Source organism: Lissotriton vulgaris, chromosome 2_1 (genome assembly GCF_964263255.1).
Source record: "Lissotriton vulgaris chromosome 2_1, aLisVul1.2, whole genome shotgun sequence".
Lineage (NCBI taxonomy): Eukaryota > Metazoa > Chordata > Amphibia > Caudata > Salamandridae > Lissotriton > Lissotriton vulgaris.
Window position 1 is genome coordinate 210,509,570 of NC_141687.1, and position 25,736 is coordinate 210,535,305.

The 25,736-nt window shown below is 49.9% G+C and overlaps 1 protein-coding gene across 2 annotated transcripts in view; it reads right to left on the bottom strand.

The window, feature by feature from the left end:
- Nucleotides 1–1,124: 1,124 nt before the first annotated feature.
- MMP28 (matrix metallopeptidase 28) overlaps nucleotides 1,125–25,736 on the bottom strand; it is a 565,317-nt gene continuing 540,705 nt past the window's right edge. For both annotated transcript variants that reach the window (XM_086954754.1, XM_086954755.1), the window contains one exon: nucleotides 1,125–1,911. In XM_086954754.1, the coding sequence (XP_086810880.1) occupies nucleotides 1,547–1,911 (365 nt within the window). In that variant the 3' untranslated portion in view covers nucleotides 1,125–1,546. The remainder of the gene's footprint in view (nucleotides 1,912–25,736) is intronic.

Here is a 25,736-nt window from a genome sequence, read left to right on the forward strand (position 1 = left end):
TTTGAGTCTTGCGCCTGTCGATGCCTCACACCTTTCTCCCCTCCAACAGCCTTGGAGTGCTTGGCCCACACAACCACAGAGACAAGTACTGAAAGGGATAATATTTGGCCCACAGTAAGTCGGGACATCAGGAGTAAAAGGCCTCAACCCCTCACGGCTGAGCCCAGCAACTCCTGGTTACCCAGTGGCCCTCTGAAATAGGTTCTGACAATCAGTTACAACCGCTTGTAATATGAGAGTTTTTTCATTATAAAATTGTTAGGTTAGTCATAATGTCACTTAAAAACACTAGCTCGGTCTTCGGTCATCATTCAAAGCCATGTCTCTGTTAGTCCTTCATCTTCTCTACACGCATGTGGCCAGAGGATGAGTATCTTTACAAGATCATAGAATGCCTGTCGCTGTATTATGTATAGGATTAGGAGTACTTTGTAGTTTACGTCAATGGGATTCCTCTATTCCGATCAAAAAATCCCCTCTGAACGCTCCTGACCAAATTCAAAACTTAATTGTATAAGAGGAAACACCGAAATCATTTTTTGATGAATGCTGGAAATAAATATTGGCTTCTAAAGAGACTTAACATTTTGAGCTGCACAAAAAAAGAGTTGTAATGAAGGGCAGTTGCGATTTCATGACCAGTCTGCACTTCACAGCCCAAGTGAAGGCTGCTGTATTATGTCAGATTATATCTATGTATTATATCTAGATGCCTGTGTGTGTGAAATGGTACATAGGGTGGATAGTGCATTTATTTTTACCATACGAGATGGAGAATCTTAAAGGAGCGCAGGCACGCAGATGTCTTGAAAGTAGCTGGAGAGCTTGGGTAATATAGAGAACAGCTCCCACTTCCAATCAGTGCTTTAGAAAAATAATACAGAAAACAGACAAGTGACGCAAGGACAGCAAATATAGCAAGCGTTATTGGAAAGCTGCAAAGAACTGGCTTTTGATCTTCTAAATGCCTTATAAATAAGAGATGCTGGTAACCGTCCATGCGTCTCTATATTTTGACTAAATCTAGTGTCAGTCTCTATCTTCTGCTCAATAAAAAAACTAATTCAGTGCACCAATATATGGACCCAGTGAAATAGGGTAAGCGAGCCAGTTCTCTACTAGAATTTGACTTAAGAGTCCTGCAAGAGTTTAATGATCCCAAAAGGTGGATGTCAAACAGTACTCGGCATGCGAATTGTAAACCTCACAGGAGTTTAGTTATCCTCAGTGTTAAAAAACATAGCTGCTTAAAAATCAACATTTTATCTGAATAAGGCGAGTTCTGCACGGGAATGTTCACTTTATAAAAGCATCAACGTTAAGTCAGGACATCCGCGAGATGAAGCTTGGATGATGGTCAGGTCAGGCCTGCCTGAAAAGAGCTCCGCTGAAAACGAATGACATGGAAAACGGACAGGTGTTTAGTCATACTAGGGTTTTAAACCTTTGCTTAAAGATCCCTTTATAGAAATATACAGAAAGTAATTTTTTTGCTCTCTTTTCAAATTATGATAAATGTAACTGTAAAGAAGGAGGCGGCCTGCCTTCAGCATCCCATCCATCGCAATTCGGTGGCCCATCTTCCAGAATCAATGACCTTCAGTTTGTTTTGGTTGAATTTCCAGTACCGATCATCCTTGAAGAAGTACACAAAACCATCTGGTTGTGCCAAAATCCCATTCATTCCGGCTGGGGTGCCTTTCCAGTCCAGCAGGCTGCGAGGATAGTATGGCTCCACCTGCATGGATTCTTCATTTACCACATAGTACTTTGGACCCTTAAACACCACTAAATGACCAAGCGGTTGGAAATAGAAGGCAGCATCTGGGTGCCTTGGGAGTCCATAGTCGCTGCACTTCATGGGGAAACCAGCATCAGGCTTGGAGCTAGTGTACCTCCAGCATCGACCACCTGTGAAAATGACAGATAATTAACAACACATTTACACATTTTGGTGTAGAAATAATCACAGTTAGATTGGATTATTCTAAGAATTGGGTATTATTTAATTATTTTTATGCAGTTTTATATAGCGCAAACTCAACCCGAAGATAGCAGGGTGCTTTACATGAGTACCAGTTGCATTACAGGTGGACACATTAATTTTTTAGGTCGAGTCTGTACAGCGCATGCACTACTCTGTAAGGCATGCTGTATTTGAGTATGGAGTTGAAGCTCTGCCCATATTTTACATTGGCTTGTGTCATTCTTTGTAAATGCTGGCTTCTATTCTTAGTAGGGTTGATAGTCCCTCCGAAGTAACACCTTCTCTTCATTTGTAACCTCCCATGAGGAATTGCCCTTTTACTTCTGTTACACCACGTCTTATTTAGTCTGTAAGCATTATTTTCTTTAATGAGTTTCTCCTACTGTAGGCAGGGCATGCTTTCCTGTAACATTGAGCGTGCCATGCACGCTTTCACCTTCCAAGCAGCCCGGGACAATGTCTGTCGTTTCTTTGAAGTGAAATAGGTCTCGCAATTACAAGAGTTTTAGCTATTCGCATTGTAGATGACAATGCCTTTTATTTATGTGTTAATTATCAAGACTGATGAATAAAAGGCATTGCCATTTACGACCTTAGCTTAAACTCTGGCAAATGCAAGACCTTTTGCATTGCACATGCTTGTTTTTTTAGGCACAGGGAGATTACGTGATTTGCCCAGAATCACAGGATGTTTGAACTTCCCGCAGGCTCGAACCCAATTCCCCAGCTATAAAGTCGGCCACTCTAGCTAAAGAAGGCATCTAAATGGAAAGAGGCCTTTATTGAATCCATGGTCTCTGGTATCTAGGATTTCTTAAGTGGTGCGAGTGATCCACACACAAAGAAAAGCAGAATTCAAAGAGGTGAGTGATATACGTATGAGTCGGAAACGTTTACATTATTCAGGAATGTTGGGTTTAAAGAATTACAATTGATCAAGTTTAAGAAAATACTAAAAGCAGAAAATGCCTGATCCAAATAAAATATTAGGGCCCCAACCTTTGAATTGTGATTCTTTATGCAATATAAGCAGGATAGGCAAACGAAAGGGGAACACCATTTTGTAGCTGTAATGCAAGTCAGATGCACATTTAGGAAGGAAAGAAGTAGATGGTAACAGTGCCTTAAAAGACAATTTAAGGTCCTCAAGACATTAGGGCCAGAAGCTTTACAAATATTTCTACCAACATCACAGGTAATAAAGAAGCTATTTTTCAGTTTATCAAAAGTTCAGAGCCTGCACAAGGCACCTGTTTGGTGGAAAAGGACAGTACAGTCCCTATTTTTTCTCCAAACCAACTTGCTGTTCAATAAACACAACTCTTGGTCAGTGGGTCTGTAACCCTAAAGACTAAAAGATGAGACTAAAAGATACAGATAACACAAGTCACCTCGCAATAACCTACAAGTTTATAAAAAGGACTCGCATCAATAAGCAGAAATCCTAGTGGACTCTCTTATTTGTAAAATGTCCAGCTACAAACAAGACCATTAGGTGTAGGTGGTCCGGGCATGAGCGAGGTGGACCCTATGCTCATTAGACACACAGTGACTACTGCTGCAGGGATTGGATTGCAGCCCTTGGGTCCGCCTTTTGAGCCATGAGCACAGCAAAGTGGCACCTCTCCCAGGGCTACGTGGAGCATATCTGACACACTGTCCTAGGCCGGTCGTTCACGTAGCGGTGTTTCGGGCCACAGTCAGGAGGAGACCTTTGGGGTCTTCTGGGACTTTGTACCATGCCCACCTATTGCCTATGGATCCCCAACACACACACAGAAGATAAACTGCTGAAGTGGCGGAGGCCCTCCTGGAGCTGTCAGGGACATCTTCTGTGTGCTGGCCCCTGCCCATGGACCATGATGGGGGGTTTGGGTCCGAGGGTTGCTCGGTCTGCCCTCGGCCTGATGAGTAACCTTGTGAGCTCTCAAAGAAAACATAATTGTCACTGCAAACGGAAGTGATAAGGCACAGGGCAGTATCTGTGTTTCTACTGCATCCTCACAGCAACCCAAGCGTGAATCAAGCCAGCCAATTCAGTCTGGGAGCAGACTATAAAGGCAAACTAGATATAATCCAGGAAGAAATCCATTCCATCAGAGGGTCCTTCATAGTCAAATGTGACGTGGTAGCAATCAACTGAGGTCTCACGGTGCGAGGAGCCAAAAAAATCTCAAGGAACGATTCTCTCAAGTGACTGATGTAGTTGCTAGAACCACGGACCTCAAGTTTCCAACAGAGTGTTTGTGAATTCATGAACTGCATCTGCTTCCTGGAGGACAGTGCAGGGGAAGGGACAGGTAAGATGCAGCAATATCGGTCTGGTGGAGGACACGGAAAAGTGTGACATTGGGAGGCTCTAGGAAGACTGGATTACTGCTCTGGTGGTGCTTCAGGTCCTATCGCCCTTCATCTACATCGAATGGGTGTGTTTCCAGCATGTCCACCACCTTTGGAAAGCCTCCCAGATCCATCATAGCCTAATACCCACCTTTTAAAGGTCGGGGAGCTAGACCAATGACCTGGTCAGTGAGACTGCTCTCCTCCTGCGCAACTCGACCATTAAGTGCTACCCCCTGAACTCAGTCACAGGGTGCTCAAGGCCCTCCTCCACTAGCAGGCTTTTGCCTTTGCCTCATCCCTGGTGGTCCAATAGGAGAGCTCTATGCTCTTCTGCTGTTCCACCTCTCTTGGATTTTTCCTCTATGCCATCTTTTCTCTCTTTGCTCTCTTCCTACTATTCTCTCTTTTTTTTCTTGCGCTCCCCACCACTGCTGCCCAAGCGGCCCCCTCCCTCCACCAGTGTGTCCTTCCAGCTCCTGCCTCCCAGGTGACCCCCCCCCCCCCACGACCACTACTTATTGGCAGCTATGCCGCTGGCGCACCAAAGGCAAGCCAGTCTGCACCCGTCCGCAACCCGCGCCAGGGACCCTGGCATTCCAACCTGCCTCAGCTAAGACTCCAACACCATCCACACTCTCAACCCCAGACACAGCAACAACTGCCAGCTTTCAACACCGAGCAACACCCAAGGCCTGATCTCCAGTAGTCAGTGTCACTGCACCTTCACCCACCTCCGGACCCCAGCAGCAACCCCAGCAGGAGCCCCAGCCTTCTGGACCTCACAGTTCACAAACCACTCAACTGCATCCTCCACAGACTACATCCTACTCTGAGACCTAAACTTCCACCTGGACAACCACAACAACCCCAACACCACCGCCCTCCTTAACAACTTTGCAAACATAGGACTGAAGCAACTTTGCACCGCCCCACGCACAGCAGGACACACACTCTACTCCGTCTTCGCAGATGAAACAGCTTCTCCTACAGCCACACCATGGAACTCCTCTGGACAGGCCACCACTGCATCCACTTCTTCAGAAAACAGATCGTACACAAGCACACCTACACTGTCCCCCTTAGAAGCTGGAACAAAGTCACTGAAGACTAGCTCACCTCTGCCCTCATAAGCTCCCTAGCACTAACTATGTCAGATGCTAACACCACGGGATGCAACCTCCACCGCGGGATCACAAACTGTGCCGACACACTCAATCGCCTCAAGAAAGCCACAGGATGACACATCAAAAAAACAAGCTGGGGGGCGTGGCTTAGGCGCCGATGTAGGTGGAAGCGGGACTCCGGAGCTCCTCCGCGCCCGCCTCTCTCCGAAGCATATCCTGACCCTCGGCTCGAACCCCGGACCCCCAAACACACATAGGAGGGTCAAGGGAGCACAGGGGGTGAACTTGGCGGCCCTGAAGTCCCGGCAGCTACCTAAAGCGAGCATTTTTCGAGAGGTGGACTGTCCGAAGTGGCGGGCGCCCGAAATGGCGGCTGCTGTCCCTGCCTGCTCCGCCTGTCGGCGAGGAACTAACGGCGGCAGGGAGCCCAGGAGAGCAAGGAGAATCGTCCACACGGCAGCGGAGGTCCCCCAGCGCTGAGGGAGGTAGGAGACATCGCCTAGCATCGCGGAGCTGGTGAGACTGGAGGGCGAAGGAATAGCAAGCTGCCTGAGACCAAGATGGCACTGCCCGCGTGACGGAGGCTGCCCTAACTATCGGCAGCGGAGATCCTGAGGCCTCGTTGTGTGGTGGACCCGCCCTACTGCTGCGGTGGAAACCCTGGTGCCCCTCGCCCTGGGAAGAGCGATGCCTGCATTGTCTACAGGCTGGCGGTGAGCGGGCTTAAGCGGTGGGGCACACGGAGGCGGAGGGGCCTGCCATCCACTTCAGAGAGGCGCCCGGGCTGATAGCGGTGAGGGACCGCTTCCTGGCCAGGGGCGGCGGACCACTGGGCTGTTTTTACAGGACAAGGGAAAGCCCAAAAGGAATAGCACTAGGGTCCTTGGGCAGTAATCTATTATACAAGACAGAGGACCCTAGTTATTTAGGATCATGTAAATGATAGACATATACTGGATAGTATATAACCTCTGTCCAGCCGGACAGGAATTTATTGGTTAAATATTTTGTAGTAGTTCAGGTATTTCAACACTTATACAAAAAGTGGGCACAACCTGTGACCCACAGGAGACAAGACAAAACAGGTGACAGGAATTTATGTAAAAACGCACAAGGCGATCTGTACTATTATTCAGTATGACAGACTAAGATTCATTTTAAGCAAACCATTGTTAAAGGCATTTCTTTGATTTCATAACAACATATGGTGCTTCTAAGGTCGACGCCGTTTCGATGCAATTCAGAGATACACGCATCATCATCAGGACAAAACCATTAAGTCATGTTTGTCTTGAGACTATTTACATTATTACATAGCCTCTGGTGGAGCTGAGCAAAATAGCGGTATTACGGTCAAAAAGCCCGCGAGAAAATTACATTGAATTTTAGGTCGGCCCGCACGGGAAATTGCCGGAAATCGGTAATGTTGGATCCTAGGTCGGGAGCGCGGCGGTGCAGTGCTTCCACATGGAATATGTGAGAGGTCTTGCTCGATGGCAGGATGGATGGGGTTCTGGCGGTGATCGCTGGACCACTGGGCGTCAGCGCACCAGAGGCTAACCTGGGCCTAGCGCTCGGAGGCACGAAAAAGTCTGTGACGCCCCGGAGAGTGGGAACTCGCCCTACGCCTGGAGCGGAGACCCTGGTGCCCCATCACCCTGGTGGAGCGAGGCCTGCTCCCTGAGTTGGTCGGCGGACTGGTGCCCCGCCTGGTGAGGGCGCGGAGGTGCCGAGCGACTGCAGCGGGACCGGAGTGACGTTCAGCTGTGCTTTGAGTCACTGGAGGCCACAGCAGAGGCACGCAAGTCTTGACACTCGGCAGAATGGTGCGAGGAGGCAGAAAGAAGGGCTTTGACGCACTGAAACTGGATGACCCGGGCCATCTCGTGGAGGAGGATGTGCCGGCGCCTGGACCGGGAAGCTCAACCTGCCCACGAGATCCGTCCTTGGGAGATATTATGCGTGCGATAGTAGCGTTGCGGGAAGCTCTTGAAAAGCGAATAGACACCATCGGATCGGACCTGACCCTCTTGAAGGACGACCACAGGAAGCTGAAGGAGCGAGTGACGACCTCGGAGGTAACCTTTAAAGACCTGCCTGGAGATGTGGCTACTCTGAGAGCATCATTGGCGGAGGTGGCGCAGAAAGTCCGGGTGCTAGAGCACAGGGCCGAGGACAGCGAAGGGCGCTTCAGACGTAACAACCTCCGCCTCGTGGGAGTCCCAGAAAAAGTGGAGGGCCAAGATGCGGTCTCCTACTTGGAGGGATGGTTGCGGACTGAGGTGGCTCCAGAAGGACTTTCCCCGTTTTTTGCCCTAGAGCGGGCCCACAGAGTCCTGGTGCGCCCGCCTAAACCGGGAGGTCCGCCGCAGCCGATAGTGATGCGCCTCCTGCACTTCCGAGATCGAGACCACATCCTCCAGAGGGTCAGGGACCTGCCGGACCTGAGAATTGATAACAGCAAGGTCATGGTTTTCCTGGACTTCACCAGAGACGTACTAAGACAACGGGCCTCTTTCATGGCGGTCAAGCAGAAATTGAGGTCGCTGCAGCTGCCCTATGCCATGTTGTTCCCGGCTGGGCTGAGGGTCATCGCTGAAGGGCACACTCACTTTTTTCTCACGCCGCAGGAGGCTTGGAGCTGGTTAGATGCTAGGGGGGAGTCGGGCGCAGATGTCCCTCCGGAGACCTCGCATGGGAGGCGCTCTACCGAAACGACGCCGACGCAGAGGTCTGGTTCCCCGTCGGGATGGCAGCAGGAAAGAGCTAAGGCGGTGCTGGCAGTGGTGGCCATCAGCCAAGGAGACGCTAGCCCTTCCAGTAGTGCATTGGAGCAGTCGAAGATCAGTGCTCCCAGTCCTGGCTCCAGTAGTGTGCACGATCTTTCGGAGACGGATCTGCCGGTGGTGACTCCCCAAACAGCGGACGGAATCCTTGGCTGAAGTGGACTGAAGGACACTGGACACCTTTTTTTATAAGGTACTGGGCTGTGAGTTGAGGCTGCCTTCGGACGCTGAGCGGCGAGATGTGGATGCATCCTGGGACTTATCACTGCGTTATGGGGGGGGGATGAGCCGTGGGGATCCTCCTGAATGTTCCAGGGGGGAGAGGTGGGGGCAGCGGGCTTCGGGCCTGTTTGGGTCAGCGTCCTGGCCACCCTAGCCCTATTTTGTTGCGATACACTTTCACTACTAGAATTTGGATGGGGATTCCACGTTGGTTGTCTGTCCTGGGGAGTGGGAGTTGGGGGAGTTTCATTGGTCGGGTTGGGGCCGGGATGGGGGTGGGACCTGGGCGTGTCGGGGGGGGGGGTTGCTGAGAGAGTGGACGAAGCATGATGGGCTCTGCAATGGGACCCGACTTAGGCTACAAGTGTCTCGCGTGGAATGTAAGAGGGATGCGCCACAAGATCCACTCCTATCTAGTTAGACGAGGCATTCACTTCGCCTTCCTCCAGGAAACGCACCTATTAGCTAAGGAGGGGAAGGCGCTGCAACGGAGATGGAGGGGGCAGGTCTACCACACTGGTTACTCCGCATATGCTAGGGGGGTGGCCATTTGGGTACGGGCGGGGGCACCATTCCAATGCACACAGCAATTAATTGACCCAGAGGGGAGGTATGTTATGGTGCGAGGCAAACTGGATGGGAGGGACCTGACATTAGGTTGTCTGTACGCCCCGAATGTAGAACAACCTGCCTTTCTCTCCTTGCTGTCCAACAAGCTGGCGCCGATTTTAGTGGAACCCTTGCTCCTTGGCGGGGACTTTAATAGCGTGACTGACACTGCCCTGGACAGATCGCACCCCCCCCTACCGAATGCACCGGCTGGCAAACTGGCACTTGCGCGTTCTGCCTGGCAACGCCAATGGGATCTGGTCGACTCGTGGAGGGCTAACCATCCGTCAGACAGGGACTATTCGTTTTTCTCTGCCCTTCATGAATTACACGTCCGCATCGATGCCTTCCTGTGCTCCCAGGACGTGCATGCAGAGGTGTGCCACAGTGAGTATCTTACTCGCACGATCTCCAATCATAACCCGCTACTTGTGCAGCTGCCCTGGTCGCAGCGCCGCCCGCGAATCCCTGCCTGGAAGCTGCGCCCAGAGGCGCTAGATGATCAGCTCTTCCGATCCTCAATAGCCTCGAACATCGAGGCGTACTTTCAGGTCAATGCGGGCACCGCGGGCTCAGCCGCGATTGAATGGAACGCCTTCAAATCAGTAGTGCTGGGGCAATGCATTGCGACGGCGTCAGGTGTTAGGAGGACCTTGCTAGAGGACATTACAAGGGAGAACGAGAAACTACGGATGCTGGAGAGAGCAAGGCCTGAGCGACCGGACACACATGAGGCCCTACTTGAGGCGCGGGAAATGGTGGCGGCGACGGTGGAGCGCCTCCGGTGCTTTGACTACAAGGCCTATCTCACACGCCCGCACTCGGAGCGCGATAAGACGGGAGCTCTATTGGCCTGGCTGGCCAATCCGGCTCGCCGAAGCTCGGTCATCCTTGAGCTCAGAGATCACTCGGGAGTGGCGCGGATTGACCAGCAGGGGATTAATGAGACATTTTATGATTACTACACGGAGCTTTACCGTAGCAGGGTCCTGCCTTCGGTGGACGAATTCCAGGGTTTCCTGGAGGGTCTAGATTTGCCGGAGCTGGGGGAGGAGGACGCGAAGTTGCTCGGGAGCAAAATTGAGGAGAGGGAGGTGAGAGTCGCCATCAAGAGTATGGCGAGGAACAAGAAGCCGGGCTCCGACGGGCTCCCAACGGAATTCTATCTCACCTACGCCGACCTCCTTGCGCCCCGACTGACGTGGCTTTACAATGAGGTGAAACGGCTGGGCAGCCTGCCGGTGACCACTGGTGAAGCGCTTATCGTCCCACTATTAAAACCGGGCAAACAGCCGTGGGACAGGGCGGCGTATCGTCCACTGTCCATGCTCAATCTGGACTATAAGATTTTGAGTAAAATCTTGGCGACGCGCTTGCCCCCCCATATGTCCATGTTGATCCACGCGGACCAATCCGGCTTTATCCCGGCCCGCAACACAGCGCTTAACATACGACGGCTCGTACATGTCTTGGAGGCTGACACCTATGACGGTGATGAGGCGGTAGTGTTCGCAGTCGACATGGAGAAGGCCTTTGACAGCCTGGAATGGCCTTACCTCTTCCATGTCATGCGTACGCTGGGCATAGGCGAGGGCTTCGTGGATTGGACGACACTGCTCTACCGGAACGCGTCGGCGAGGGTCCGAACTGGAAGAGTTATCTCTGAGATGTGTGCGGTGGGTAGGGGCACCCGCCAGGGGTGCCCTCTCTCCCCCCTATTGTTTGTCATAGCCGTCAAACCCCTCGCGGCGCGAGCCCGGCTGGGACAGGCATATCAGGGGCTGGATGTCTATGGACAAGTACACCACATCGCATTGTATGCGGATGACCTGCTGATGTTCTTGGCGGACTCAACTGACTCTCTGCGTGGGGCTAAGTCCCTCCTACAATCATTGAGCAGGGTGTCAGGCCTCCGGGTGAACTGGATGAAGTCCTACCTGTTCTCGACCCGCCCACGCAGAATATGTCCACAGTCCACTGAAGGGGTGACGTGGGAGGAGAGGAGTCTTCGCTACCTAGATACCTCGATCTTCCATGATAAGGCAGACATCCTTGAGGGAAATATTGGGTCGGCAATCAGGCTCACTAAGGTGAACTTCTGGAACACGCTCCCACGCTCCCATTGTCACTAATGGGGAGAGTGGCGCTCCTTAAGATGGTGACCCTGCCGCGACTGCTTTATTTCTTCAGGACCCTCCCGATCTGGATCCCGGCGAGCTACTTCCGGCGGCTGAGGTCGATGGTGATCGGCTTTCTATGGGGGCGGGCAGGCGCAGGGTGGCGCACAATACACTTCTCCGTCCTAGAGCGGAAGGAGGACTAGCGGTGCCAGACTACGAACTATACTACCTGGCGGCTCAGCTGCAATGGCTGACACAATGGGTCGCGAGAGCCAGGAGAGGGGAGGACGGATCAGGGGAGCCGGCGGGACCGGTTCAGGTGTTATCCCGGATTGTTCTGGGACTCCCGATGGGAGATTTCCACCTCACCCAGGAATTTGCGACGGCTCGGAAATGTTGGAATAGATATCTCCGGAGGGGCCGTACTGCAGTCCCATACGCACCTGAGAAACCGCTCAAGCTGTGCGGGGCACTACTGCATGGAGGCTCATGGCACCGACTGGAAAGTTGGGAGCTGCAGGGGCTGACGTCCATGGGGGACCTCTATGAGAACGGAGTGCTGCTGCCTTTTGACCTCTTGAGAGACCGCTTTGAACTGGCGGGGGGGGGGGGGACTTCCTCCTTCATGCGTCACTGACGACGGCGATCCGCAAGCATTGGAAGACGGGCATGAAGGAGCCGCCACTGTCTGGGCTGCCAGTACGTGGTGATGATGGCGGGGACGGTCAAGGCTGTCACGTGCCTATATAGGCACATGGTCTCGGAGACTGTCACCCCACTGCTGTCCCTGAAGGCGAGATGGGAGGCTGACCTGACGACGGAGATCCCTGAGGAGGCGTGGTCTAGCATAGTGGAACGGGCCTGGAACGGGACGCGCAACGCTAGGTTTCAGCTGGTGCACTTTTATGTCCTGCACAGGGCCTACCTGACCCCTGACAAATTGCATAAATAATTCCCGACCCATTCGGCGGCCTGCCCGTGATGCCCGGCGGACTTGGCTGATTTCCAGCACATGTTCTGGTCCTGCCCAGAGTTGTGTTCCTTTTGGCGGGAGGTAGTGGATAGCCTGAGGGAGGTTACGGAGAGGGACTTGCAATTCACCATGGCACACTGCATCCTACACTGGTTCCCACACACGTCAAAGAACAAAATTACTAGCAAGTTTCTGGACCTGGGTCTACTTTTAGCGAAGCGTGCCATAACATCCCAATGGAAGGCGAATAGGGGCCCCACTGTAGAGAGATGGAAGGCTGAGCTTCACAAATGGGCCCGATGTGAGGGGGAGCTCCGTATGCAGTCTGCGCTTCGGGCAGGCAATGACACGGCTCTGGAGAGGGCCAGGGCTTGGGAGAGGTTGGTCTTAGACCTCACACTTTTGGACCTGGATGATGAAGACACCCCTGCGCATAGCCCTGCTCCGGCAGAACCACCGCCTGGGGGGGTGGTGGCCTAGCCTCCCTCCCTTGTTTCCCTACTTCCTACGTGATGACTGACAATTTTTGTTGATTGCTCCTGATGGTCTGCTTCGGGTATGGATTAGTCGGGATGGATGCAAACTCGCACTGGTGGTACTCTGACACGCCTGGGTGGGTGGGGGGCAGGGATAGGGGTGGGGGGAGTGGGTCTAGGGGAGGGGAGGGGGGTAGGAGGGGTTGGGAGGGAGGGGCGGGAGGGGGGTTGTTGTTCCGGAATAGAGAAGAGGGACTATTGGGTTTGTTGAGACATTACGAACATGGGGGGGGAATGTGAGGACCGAAAAGCAGCCCTGCCATTTTCCAGACGACTGGTTGTCGCTGAGCCATACTGTATTCTCCAGCACAGGACTTTCTCCGCTATTGCGCCGCTCGACCTCCGGGTGTGAGCTAAATGGCTGTGTGACACATGTAATGAAGAATCATATATATAATGGACAACGGCTGGAATGGCACAAATGATCTGATTGTACTACCTAATCTGCTGCAATAAAAAGATATTTACAAAAAAAAAAAAAATCAAAAAAAACAAGCTGGTTCACTACTTCACTCCAAGAATCCAAGTGTTCCTGCTGATGACTAATAGACATTGAGGGGCAACAAAACCCCAGAAACACACACCACCTACTGAGCAGCCACCGCAGTCACCACGGTCCCACATGCCTTACTGATTGACAGACTGCGTGCTGTTGGCATCTCTGGGTTGGCCCTTGACTGGCTGTCATCATTCCTGAGTGATAGAACTCAACAGGTCTGGATGCCCCCCTATTCGTCGGCCCCGAAGAGACTGTCAACTGGGGTCCCACAGGGTTCTACGTTAAGCCCTTTACTGTTTAACGTTGATATGACCCCTCTACTTTATCTGGCGGAACATCTGGGAGCCAAGATAATAGCATATGCTGATGACACTCAGCTGCTATTCACATGGCCTAAGGGTGTGTCCGATCCATCAGCAGTCCAGCATTGTCTGTCGGAAGTTTTCAGGTGGCTTGCACAAGTCCAACTTAAGTGCAATGAAGATAAGTCCGAGGTCTTATTCTTCGGCTCCTTCCCTGACAATTTCAAGGACCAGATTTGGCCCCCGGACCTGCCCTGTCCCAGTGCGACGGGAGGCCCAGCTAAGAACCTGGGGGTCTGGTTCGGTCAGGATCTAAAGTTTGCGGATCACATAAAAAAATTGACCGGCATTTGCTTTGGCACCTTGCGTGCCCTGAGGAAATTCTTTCCTCTTCTGCCTAGGGCAGCCAAGGAGTCTGTCCTTCGAGCTCTGATCCTATCCCGGCTCGATTACGCCAATGCCTTATTTAGTGGTCTACCTGCGTACATGGTTCATCGCCTGCAGGTGATACAAAACGCTGCAGTACGTCTGCTTTTCTCTCTCCCAAGGAGGTCAAGCGTGCGTAGCCACTTACGCAGTCTTCACTGGCTACCAGTACCACATCGAATTATGTTTAAAATTCTTGTGTTGGCATTCAGAGCAGTTCATGGCCAGGGACCAACATATCTGCAGAAAAGGTTTTCATTCTACACTCCCAACCGTGCCCTTCGATCGGCCAATCTATGTCTTTTAACCACCCCTAAATTCAAATATGCACGTATGGGAGGTCAATCCATTTCAGTTAAAGCAGCCTCTGCCTGGAATGCTCTTCCCCTTTCCCTCAGAGCCTCGCCAACCATTTCTGTGTTTAAGAAAGATCTCAAGACCCACTTGTTCAATGCCCCTCTCTTGTAGTTCATCCAGGCTTTGCTCCAGCAACTATGTTCTCAATTCACTCACCGCGCCAGGATACCCCGTGGTAACACAGCGCGCTATAAAAGTTTTAATAAACATAAACATAAACATAAAACCACCAACTCATAAAAACAACAAAGAAAAAATTCCTCCAAGAAAGAATCCTCACCAACGCCCAAAACACCAGAGAACTCTCCATCATCAAGGAATGTGCCAATCCCTGCAGCAAAACAGACGTCCCGCCCTCTCAAGATCAATGCAACAGACTCAACCTTTTTTCACCTCAAGATTAAGATGATCTACAACAACTTCGACAACCAAAACCTCCGCCCCACTCCAGCTCCCGCCCCCCCCTCCAGTGAGGCCACCCAACAGACCCTTCACTTGAACCCCCCCCCACGATAGAACACACCTTAAAGACCATGAAGAGCATCACTTCGGAGCACCCCCTGACGCCTGCCCACCCCACATCTCGCCACCGCACCAGAACGCCGCCGAACTATCAATTGCTCCTTCGAAACCTCCACATTCCCCGATGACTGGAAATAAAACCTCCACATTCCCCGATGACTGGAAATAAACCCTCCGCAGACCTGATGGACCTTTAAAACTTCAGATCCATCTCCCTGCTTCCATTAGCAACCAAGGTCACAGAAAAGGCTGTCAACACCCAGCTATCAAATTTTATCAAAGCCAACAACGTCCTTGACATCTCACTCCACAGCACCGAAACCACCCTACTCACCGCCACAGACAATCTGTTCCCTCCTCAACCAGGGCCAAACGGCAGCCCTCATCCTCCTGGACCTCTCAACTGCCTTCAACACTGTCTCGCATAGCACACTAGCCACCAGACTCTACAATGCCGGCATCCACGGAAAGGCCCTTGACTGGATATGCTCATTTCTCACAGGCAGAACGCAGCGAGTCAGTCTCCTGCCCTACCTCTCGTAACCAACAGAGAACAGGTGTGGAGTGCCACAGGATTCCTACCTCAGCCCCACCCTCTTCAACATCTACATGGCCCCCCTTCCCAATCATCGTCAGAAACCACAGGCTCAACATTGTCTCCAATGCTGTCGACATCGAGCTCCTTCCTCTCCCTCACCAAAGAACCCAACATCACCAGATACATCTTCCAAGAAGATGTGAAAGCCGTCGCCACCTGGATGAAGAAGCGCTGCCTAAAACTCAACTTTGAGAAAACAGATGTCCTCATCCTTGGTTCCACCCCCTCCGCATGGGATGACACATGGTGGTCCCCTGCCCTCGGAACCCCCCCACCTCAACGGACCACGCTCGTAACCTCTGCATCATAGTAGATGCAACCTCCACCGCGGGATCACAAACTGTGCCGACACACTCACTCGCCTCAAGAAAGCCACAGGATGACACATCAAGAAAGCAAGCTGGTTCACTACTTCACTCTAAGAATCCAAGTGCTCCTGCTGATGACTCTAATAGACATTGAAGAGCAACAAAACCCCAGAAACACACACCACCTACTGAACAGCCACCGCAGTCACCACCAACTCATAAAAACAACAAAGAAAAAATTCCTCCAAGAAAGACTCCTCACCAACGCCCAAAACACCAAAGAACTCTCCATCATCAAGTAATGTGCCAATCCCTGCAGCAAAATAGACGTCCCACCCTCTCAAGATCTCTGCAACAGACTCAACCTTTTTTCACCTCATGATTAAGATTATCTACAACTTCGACAACCAAAACCTCTGCCCCACTCCAGCTCCCGCCCCCCACCCTCCAGTGAGGCCACCCAACAGACCCCTTACTTGGACCCTCTCCACAATAGAAGACACCTTAAAGAACATGAAGAGCATCACTTCGGAGCACCCTCAGACCACTGCTCACCCCACATCTCGCCATCGCACCGGAACGCTGCCGAACTATCAATTGCTCCTTATAAACCTCCACATTCCCCGATGACTGGAAACAAACCAAAGTCAACCCCCTACTGAAGAAACCCTCTGCAGACCTGATGGACCTTTAAATCTTCAGATCAATCTCCCTGCTTCCATTAGCAACCAAGGTCACAGAAAAGGCTGTCAATACCCAGCTATCAAATTTTATCGAAGCCAACAACGTCCTTGACATCTCACTCCACAGCACCGAACCCACCCTACTCACTGCCACAGACAATCCGTTCCCTCCTCAAGCAGGGCCTAACGGTAGCCCTCATCCTCCTGGACCTCTCAACTGCCTTCAACACTGTATCGCATAGCACACTAGCCACCAGACTCTACAATGCCGGCATCCCCGGAAAGGCCCTTGACTGGATATGCTCATTTCTCACAGGCAGAACGCAGCAAGTCAGTCTCCTGCCCTACCTCTCGTAACCAACAGAGACCAGGTGTGGAGTATCACTGGATTCCTACCTCAGCCCCACCCTCTTCAACATCTGCATGGCCCCCATCCACCACGTAAGACCAGTATACCTGAACTACTGCCTCTCCTTCCATGCACCAAAGAGACAACTCCGATCACCCGACCTCTCTCTGGCCACCATTCCAAGCATCTACAAAACCAGAACGGGAGGAAAGTCCTTCGACTTCGCAGCCAAGGCCTGGAACTACCTCCACCTCCGGGAAGTGCTTACAATGCTCTAGTCCAGGATGGACCTCAAGACCTAGCTCTTCGACGACCCCAGCACTCATGGGTTTCCCCCCTCCCCCACCCAGCACCTTAAGGGCTTAAGATACAGGGCGGGAAGAAGGATGGTCCACTGCAGGGTGGGACTGTATTCTCCTGTCCATGACTCCCAGACCAGATGACATACTACCATCGGCTTTATTGCAATAAAGCTACTGGCACCTGGTTTGCCAATGTATCACACCACTCACAATGCCATTTGGTGATCAGCCTCACTTTTCATGTGAATCTACCTTCACATAAATGTACAAGCCATAGCACACTGACCTTAGCAACTATCAGCCTATGCAAGAAACTCCACGGAAGAAACTAAATAAGGTCCTATCACTCCCCTCTCATTGGTACCCACTTCAGTAGGAGTGAGAATTTCAAATCACCAAGAAGATCTGGAAAAACAACTAGACAGTAATTAATATTGACGAAATACATTCCAATTTTGGACCAAAGAACAGTAATAAAATGGGAGGGGAATGAAAAAATTAGGACAATAGCACTTTGCCAGGCTTACCTCAACTCATGAAGAGAGACGGGATACATGCTACAGTTATATACAATTCATAGTTTCATAATTCAGTTTCCCAGAAGGACAGAAAATGTATGAGTTTTGTAATTAACAATGACCACTTTCAATCTGTGGTAATGCCATTGGCCCCAAATAAGCACGGTGTGATGTCGGTCATGGCATCTTGCTTCAGAATCAAAAGAATATTATTCTCTCTTTATGTAGATGACTGGTTACTCAAGGCTACGCTCCTTTTCGTTCAATGCATCAAATCTCTGGAATACTCTCCCCTCCACTCTGCGGAAGGAAAAGAATCTGCTGGCCTTCCGCAAACTCCTAAAAACCCATCTCTTCAAGACATCGCTTTAACGTCACTGCTCCTCAGTATTGTCTATAGCGCTGGAAGGGAAGCCATGCGCTATATAAATTCAATTTCATTCATTCATTCATTCAAGGCTAGTTCTTAAAACACACCTGCGGGCCTATATTTAGATTAAAACTACTCTGCAAAATCCTGGTTTGTACATCAAATTTGACAAACGTTTCAGCATGTTGGAGCTTTCGGATAAAAAATAAGGCAAGAAATGACCTGTGGAGGAGAAAAGATCATCTATTCATGAGACATGTTTTCATCATTTATAGTTCTATCCAACTGCTTGCCAGACCTTGTCTTTCCAAGGCTTGATGGCAACTTACACCTTCAAATGTAAAGGATCCTGTAAGAAATCTGTAGTGCTCATGTAAATGGAAAGAAAGAGTGACTATTTGTGGCAGCACTTAGGATTAGTGTGATACGAGTCCTGTGTTCTAATTAGGCGCTATAACGGCTGTGATGTACTCAGCACTAATGGACCTGAGGCGCAGGCAAGGCTGCATAACTTGGGTTGGTAATAAAACAACCATCACTGCCCTGATGCGAAGGGAAACAATGTAATTTGCTCCCTCTCCTCACATTCCCATCTAATATAGGGAGCACTGTTTGACCAGGAGCGGACTCTCACCTGAAATATATATGAGAAAACGTCTCAATTCTCTGACCTTGCTCCCCAGCCTCTTCTGAGAAAGCTGGTTTAGACAAGGCAGTCCGGCACCTTCACTTGCTTTTGCTGAGAGGAAATTCCAATCAGGTAAAGTAGAAAAAGACCAGAATTTATTTTTTTCAAATTTTCTATGCATGATTGGGCTTCCCTCTCAGCAAAATTAAACAGAGGAGCCTGTAGGGCGACACCCAGTCCCTATATCAAGATGTAGCACTCACCCTGATGGCTGGTCGCAACCAAAGGGATAGATAATGGGGAGCTTGGGTATGGGGCTCATTCCAGTACAGTATCATCTGTGTATAGTGTTCCTAGCAAGAGCGCATTGTGTCCTTGTACCAAACCAACGCAATGCTACAGTGTTTATTGAGGATTGCTACACCCGCTCTCAACTGTGAAAAGCATACCCAGTGCAGTAGGCCCGTTCAGCAACTGTTATCCAAAGGGAGTGGAAAGCAGAGGATCTGGCTGTCCCCAAAAAGCAAGGCGAAGGAAAGCCTACGCCCAGACCTCTGGTCCTATCGGCACGTAAACATCTGCTCCCACAGTATTCTCTAAAGAGCAGCTTCTGAGTGTACAAGGGGACAGTAAGCCTAACCTACGTACTGTATTTGGTTTTGTTGAAATGTATGATCATAGGCACAGCGTGTGCAATACTTGTGGTTTTATGACATCCCATCGGCCCACTGGTTCACTGGGGGACTTCCTCAGTGCTACAAAACTAGCTGGGCTACGTGAAGACATAGGGAGGTTGGAACCCTCCTTTAAAGGGTTTCTAGTCAATGCTTGGTCTATGATAAAACACAAGGTAGAACTAAGAGACTTTGTCGGCACACAGCCCTGAGTGTGTTTGCAATACGGAATCTTGGGCCAACGAAGTCTCGGGCCGATCTAGTGGATGCTATTCCCTCCAACTTCTTGATCCTCATACTCAATAGAGTAGGGAGACCTGGGGGAGGTTAGGCGATTATCTATAAGGCATAATATCAATGTCACCTAGAAACCAACATCTCTAGCAACTCCTGTGAATCTCTCCATTTCAAGATCAACATCTCTCATACCAGCTCTTTCTTCAGAATATTAGTTTACAGACCTCCTTTGTTCCAGGACGTCTTTTTTGTCTTAGATAGCAAACCTCATAGAACCACACATTGATAATGTTTATTTTGGGAGACTTTAATGTTTACCTTGAGGAGAGTAAGAAGAGACACCATAGCTCTGAAAGAGTCCATGGCCTGCCTTTGGCTGTCACAGCGGGTTCTGGTCCCCACCTACTTAGCTGGACACACTCTCAATGGGATCTTTTCCAATGACCCCAAATGTCATTTCAGTCTGCTAAATGGTCAGACTAGCTGCAGGGAAGCGCAGTTTCCTTCTTTCGAGAACTGCCTTCCCTTGTGGGAGGGACCCTCGTAGAAGGGATTGGAAGGGGGTTTCAGCAGAAGTCCTCAGGACTGTACTGGGTAGCTTTCCCTTGGTGATTTAGGAGGAGGATGTGGACAGAGGGGCAGAGTATCTTGCAGCCTGGCTATGCGCAGCTGCAGATAAGGTAGCTCTCATGCAGGATCTCGGGCTGAGAATAAAGTTCCCTTAGCCCCATGGTTTTCTGACCGGCAGGCTTATTGTCTCCAGGAACTTGTCTGGCGAGGGAATTATGGGGAACAAGAACGGTTGGCTTACACGTCCATGATTAGGGGCTAAAAGAGCTCTTAGAGCAGAAAAATCCAAATTCTGTACTGCACTAGTTGAGGCAGCACATTCTTCTAAAGAACTCTTCAAAATTGTCCAGAAGGTTTCCACATCTCTTGCCCCCACAGCAACTGCTTGTTCCAGAGAGCAAAAATTGCTAACACCTATTATGAGCTCGACTCGTCAATACAATCAGCAGACAGTTTACTGCCCTTAAGTAGAAATTAGCAATCAGAGCCCCTCATCTCCTCCGATCCCACGGACGTAACTGCAATGAAGCTCAAGGTGTTTCCTTTTCTTACACCTGAACTCACTGAGCTGCTTCTTCTTATCACTAAGTCAGGATCCCTCCCCGAACCTTCTGCCCTTAAGAGCCATAACATGGTAGGGAGTGTGGTAGGTCACCCCCTCTCATCCATAAAGAATGAAGCCATCTCCTCCAGGCGCTACCCTAGAGTGTGGAAGGAGGCCGTAGTGAGACCTCTTCCCAAGAAACCTAACAAGGACCATTAACAACGTCGACCTATCTCTCTTCTCCCAGTTCCTGCTCAGATCTTGAAAAGACATTTCAAAAACCACTTGAAGGCGTTTGGAGAAGAGCAGAATTGGTTGGACGTGTCACAATGCGGATTCCGGAAAGATCACAGAACCAAAACTGCATTGGTCCTGGCTACGGACAGTATTATGTGATTGTGGATGCGGGGCAACGCGTGGCACAGATCCTGCTGGATCTGTCCACTGCCTTTGACACCATCTCTCCATCTCTTCTGATTGATTGTCTATACGAACTCTGGGTCTCAGACAGAGTACTGAAACTACTGTCATCTTTCCTCAGTGACAGATCTCAGAGGGTGGCAGTGAATCACTATCTATCAGACCCTTTTTCTTTGCCATGTAGGGCACTGCAGGGCTCATCATTAAGCCCTACACTAGTTAACCTGTGCATGTCCCACCTTGGCAAGATTATTGTTAATCTTGCCAAGGTGGGACACGCACAGGTTAACTAGTGTGGTTCTTTTGGACTTCAGGTGGTTTCCTATACCGATGACACCCAGCTTATTGTGTCAATTATGAAAGACATGGTAGCTACTGCAGTCCTTTTCAACCACTTCAGGGCAGCAGTAGCCGGGTGGATGGGGAGGAACAACCTGAAGCTCAATGGGAAAAAGTCTGACAGTTTGCTTTTTGGAACTCATACCTCCATTTGGAATCAACAAGATATGTGCTTATGAAGGGCAGCATACCCTCATATTAGCAAGGATCATCAACTGAACTGTCTGCAATGGCACTGTAGAGACACTAGACCGTTTCATGTGACCACTGTGGGGGTGGCAACACTGTTAGTCTGCCAGATGGCTGAGAACTTGGGCCTGGTGTTCTTTGCCCATCTGATACATGACCAACAAGTAGACTACATCCTCAAAGACTTCCCTTACCAGTTTGAAGGGTTGTGTGTGAAAGGCACACCAATTCGACTACACATAGATAAAACAATACAGCCTATAGCCCTCAGGCTCAGGTGAGTGCCTTTCCAACTGCTGCCACTGACCGAAAACGAGCTAGGGAAATTAGAACAATTGGAAGTTATCGAAAAAGTGTCTGGCCCTGCCCATTGGGTGTCCCCCATGGTCATAACGGCAAAGTTGAAACAGAAGGGGTCGTGATACTCTGCATAGATTTGTGCTTGCTCATCAAATCTAGCAAGCACAAGAGACATCATGCCTACCATGGATGATATTATTGCAGACTTAACAGGCTCAGAAGTATGTGCAGGACATAAACGTGGGGAGGGATGTTGGGAGCCTCTGTTTTAGGTCCGACGTAGCATGCCCCCTGATGGTCGGACAGGGCTAAAAGGATAAATAGAGGAGAGCAGTTGCTCGGGCTCACTTCCCTAGAGCATAGTAAATTTACAGTGTTCCTTGCCAGAGCACCTTGGGTCTTGGTACCCACCCGCCACCGAAGCTACAGAGCCCACACAGCTGCTTCTCAACTGGCTGCTTCAGAAAAGGACGAGGGAACGCTGAAGAAGATCTGAGCCATTTTTCACTCATCTTAACAGCGAGAATGAACTCCTGTCCTATATTGACCAGTTCTTCTCCATAATGGTCACTGAGGTCCACAACTCACCGGAGGGATGATGGCAGCATAGAATGTTTCATTTGCAGGCCTGTAATGTTGCTATAAAATTCTGATTAGTTGGCCAGCTACCAGCATTCCATCAAGGATGCAAATTAACCCTAATTAACCTCAAATATTCTATAGAAATAAGGCAGTTTTGAAAATCCATTCTGATGTCGTCCCTAAAGTTATTTTTATATACCAGAAGAATGGTGGCTATACACTTCACTTTTGGTTAGAAATTAAAGTAGACAGTTCAAACCATTTTCATGTAAGTGTGGCTGCATCGAAGTAAAATTGATGATATTCATTCAAGCAGACCATGATTCAATAGAATTTACCCCTACAGTACCGGTTTGAAGATCGTCAACACATTTATTTCAGGATAAATTAAAACAATTTCTACAAGGGGAAAAAGGGCCACTCAAGCTTTTTTAGGGAATGTTCTAGGATATGAGGTCTATACAGCAGTTACCTTAAGTTCTTACATTTTCAATGTTTTGTTGACCATACCCTAACTCCTGGACAGGTGCCCAATCCAGACGCAGATGCCCAAGTTGGCCCAACTTCTGTCAGAAACATATTTGGTTAGCTTGTGGTTGCTTGCACATCGTTCAACAATTACTCTCTTAACAGGATCTAGACAGTGCAAAATACAGCTGCACGTCTTATTCTCAACACCCCAAAATATTTTTCGGTGAAAGAAGGTCTTTAAATCTTGCACTAGCTGCCAATTGGAAGCATTGGATCTTTAAGGCACTTAGCATAGTATACCTAGCTCTTTATGGCATAGGATCATTGACTTCCTTTCATTTGTATAGGCCGACCAGGCACGTAAGATCAGTCTCCAAAAAGAAAGGTATAGTTCCTAAATTTCAAAAGGCAAGATGGGGCATACGATCCTTCTCTGTGGCAGCTGCTAAGATATGGAATACCCTGCCAATCTATATTGCTGGGACGGAGTATTTTGTTTCCTTTCGACAATATTTTAAAACCTGGCTCTTCACATCCTAGGCCTGAATTCTACTGGGTCTCAGACTCTTTGTATTTCTTTCTTTAGTTTCTGCGGGTTCTGTATCTCTGCCTTTTGAAATGAAATGAAATGAAATGAAATTAGATTTCTTAAGCGCATGGCTGCCCAAGAGCGTCCCAGCGCTGCTACACACAGCTAGCTTCCCAGATCCTCAGATAGCGGACTCATATTCCTCTTGGAAAAAGGAATATCTTTAAAGATTTCCGGAACCTCTGGAGACAGGGTTCAAGACGGAGAGAAGCAGGAAGATCATTCCAGATCTTGGCTACGTTCACAGAGAACCTCCTGCCTCCTGAGCGAGCTCTCTTTACTCTTGGGATAATCAGTAGATTGCTCCCGTCAGAACGGAGGGGACGAGAAGACTTGTAGGGGCATATAAGGTCCCTAATAATTGGGGGGCCCCTTCCCTGGAGAGATTTAAAGGCGATGGTAAGGGCCTTAAATTTAACTCTCTCCCGAATGGGGAGCCAATGGAGAGCTCTAAGAGCAGGCTTGGCTGAAGTTCTTTTTACAGTGCCTGTCAAAACCCTGGCCGCCACATGTTGTACCCGCTGAAGGGTGTTGATAGCTGATTCAGGGGCACCAAGCAGCAAGGCATTACTGTAGTCCAGCCTTGACAGTATTAGCCCCTGAATCAGGAGTTTCCTTGAACTAAAAGGGAGAAGAGGCAACACCTTTCGGACCGAGCGTAACAAACCGTAGCAGTTCCCTGCCACTTTCTTCGTATGTACTCTGAACGTCAGGTCGGGCTCTAACCATACTCCCAAGTTCTTAATCTCATTCTTGGGTAGGGGCGCCTCACCCAGACAGGGGGGCCACATGGTTTTGGGAAGGTATGTGGAAAGGTTACCCACCATCATAAGTTCCGTTTTGGACCCATTGAGTTTTAGCCGAGATTCTGTCATCCAAGCCATGATACCAGTCAGACAGCACCCAAGTCTTTCTGCCGCATTATCATGATAGGATAGCGAAGCGACAAGCTGGGTGTCGTCCGCGTAAGTCACTATTTTCACCCCAAAGGGTGAAACCACATCCTCCAGTGGGGCCATGTAGATATTAAAAAGCGTAGGGCTCAACGAGGAGCCCTGCGGGACTCCACACTGGAGGGGGATCGACTCAGAAAGGTTGGTGCCATTGCAGACCTGGTAGGACCGATCGTTCAGAAAGGAAGTAATCCAGCTTAGGGCCTGGCCAGATATTCCCATCCTAGTAAGGCGCTGAGTGAGGATACCGTGATTGACGGTATCAAAAGCCGCGCTGAGGTCTAGGAGGACCACAGCTGCGGAGCCTCCAGCGTCAAGAATGCATCTAGCTTCCTCCACTACTGCAATCAGGGCAGAGTCAGTACCCTGCCCAGGGCGAAAGCCCGTTTGTGAGTGCTTGAGCAGGTTGTGATCTTCTAGGAATGTGGACAGCTGGCGATTGACAACCTTTTCTGCAATTTTGCCCAGGCCAGGCAACAAAGAAATTGGGCGAAAGTTCGCCAGGTCGTCAGGATCAAGTCCCGGCTTTTTAGGGAGAGCCTTAACCATCGCCTTCTTCCAGCTAGGGGGAACTTCCCCAGCGCCGAAGGAGGCGTTCAAGAGATCCGTGGCCCGCGAGGAGATGGTCTGAGCAATCCTCTTAAGAATATGAATGGGCATAGGGTCAGAGGGGGAGCCACTTTTAAGATTAGCTAATTCTTTGCGGAAGTCTTCCTCAGTTATGGGAGTAATAACTTCCCACAAAGGGCTCACACCACTCACGCCCTGCGTGGGGGACTCAGAGGAAGGAATACTAAGAGGAATACTTTGTAGAATTTTCCTGACCTTGTTATCAAAGAAGTGTGCAAGCTCGTTGCATCGAGCTCTGCTCGTAACTTGTGGCAGTGAAGGAGATGGGGTGTTCAGGAGTTCCCTAACTATAATAAATATTTCTCTTGAGGAGCTGGAAGCCGTCCTGATTCTCTCTTCATAAAAGGTCGCTTTCGTGAGGTTACAGGCTAGCTTATATGCCCTCATGGCTTCCTGGTAGGGCACTTTACTATTAGTAGACCAGTCTTTCCGCCAAGCGCATTCCAGACGTTTACAAACTTTTCTACGGTCGCGCAGTTCAGTTGTGTACCAAGGGTTTTTAAACCCATTACTTTTCTTGGTACTACATTTCGTAGGAAGCACCGAATCCAGTGCTTTTAGTAACCAATTATGGAAACTGCAATCTGCTTCAAGGGGGTTCAAGATCGGGTCTGGAATAGATTGTTCAAGGGCAGTGATTAGATCGTCAAAGGACAGTTTAGGCCAAGGTCTATGA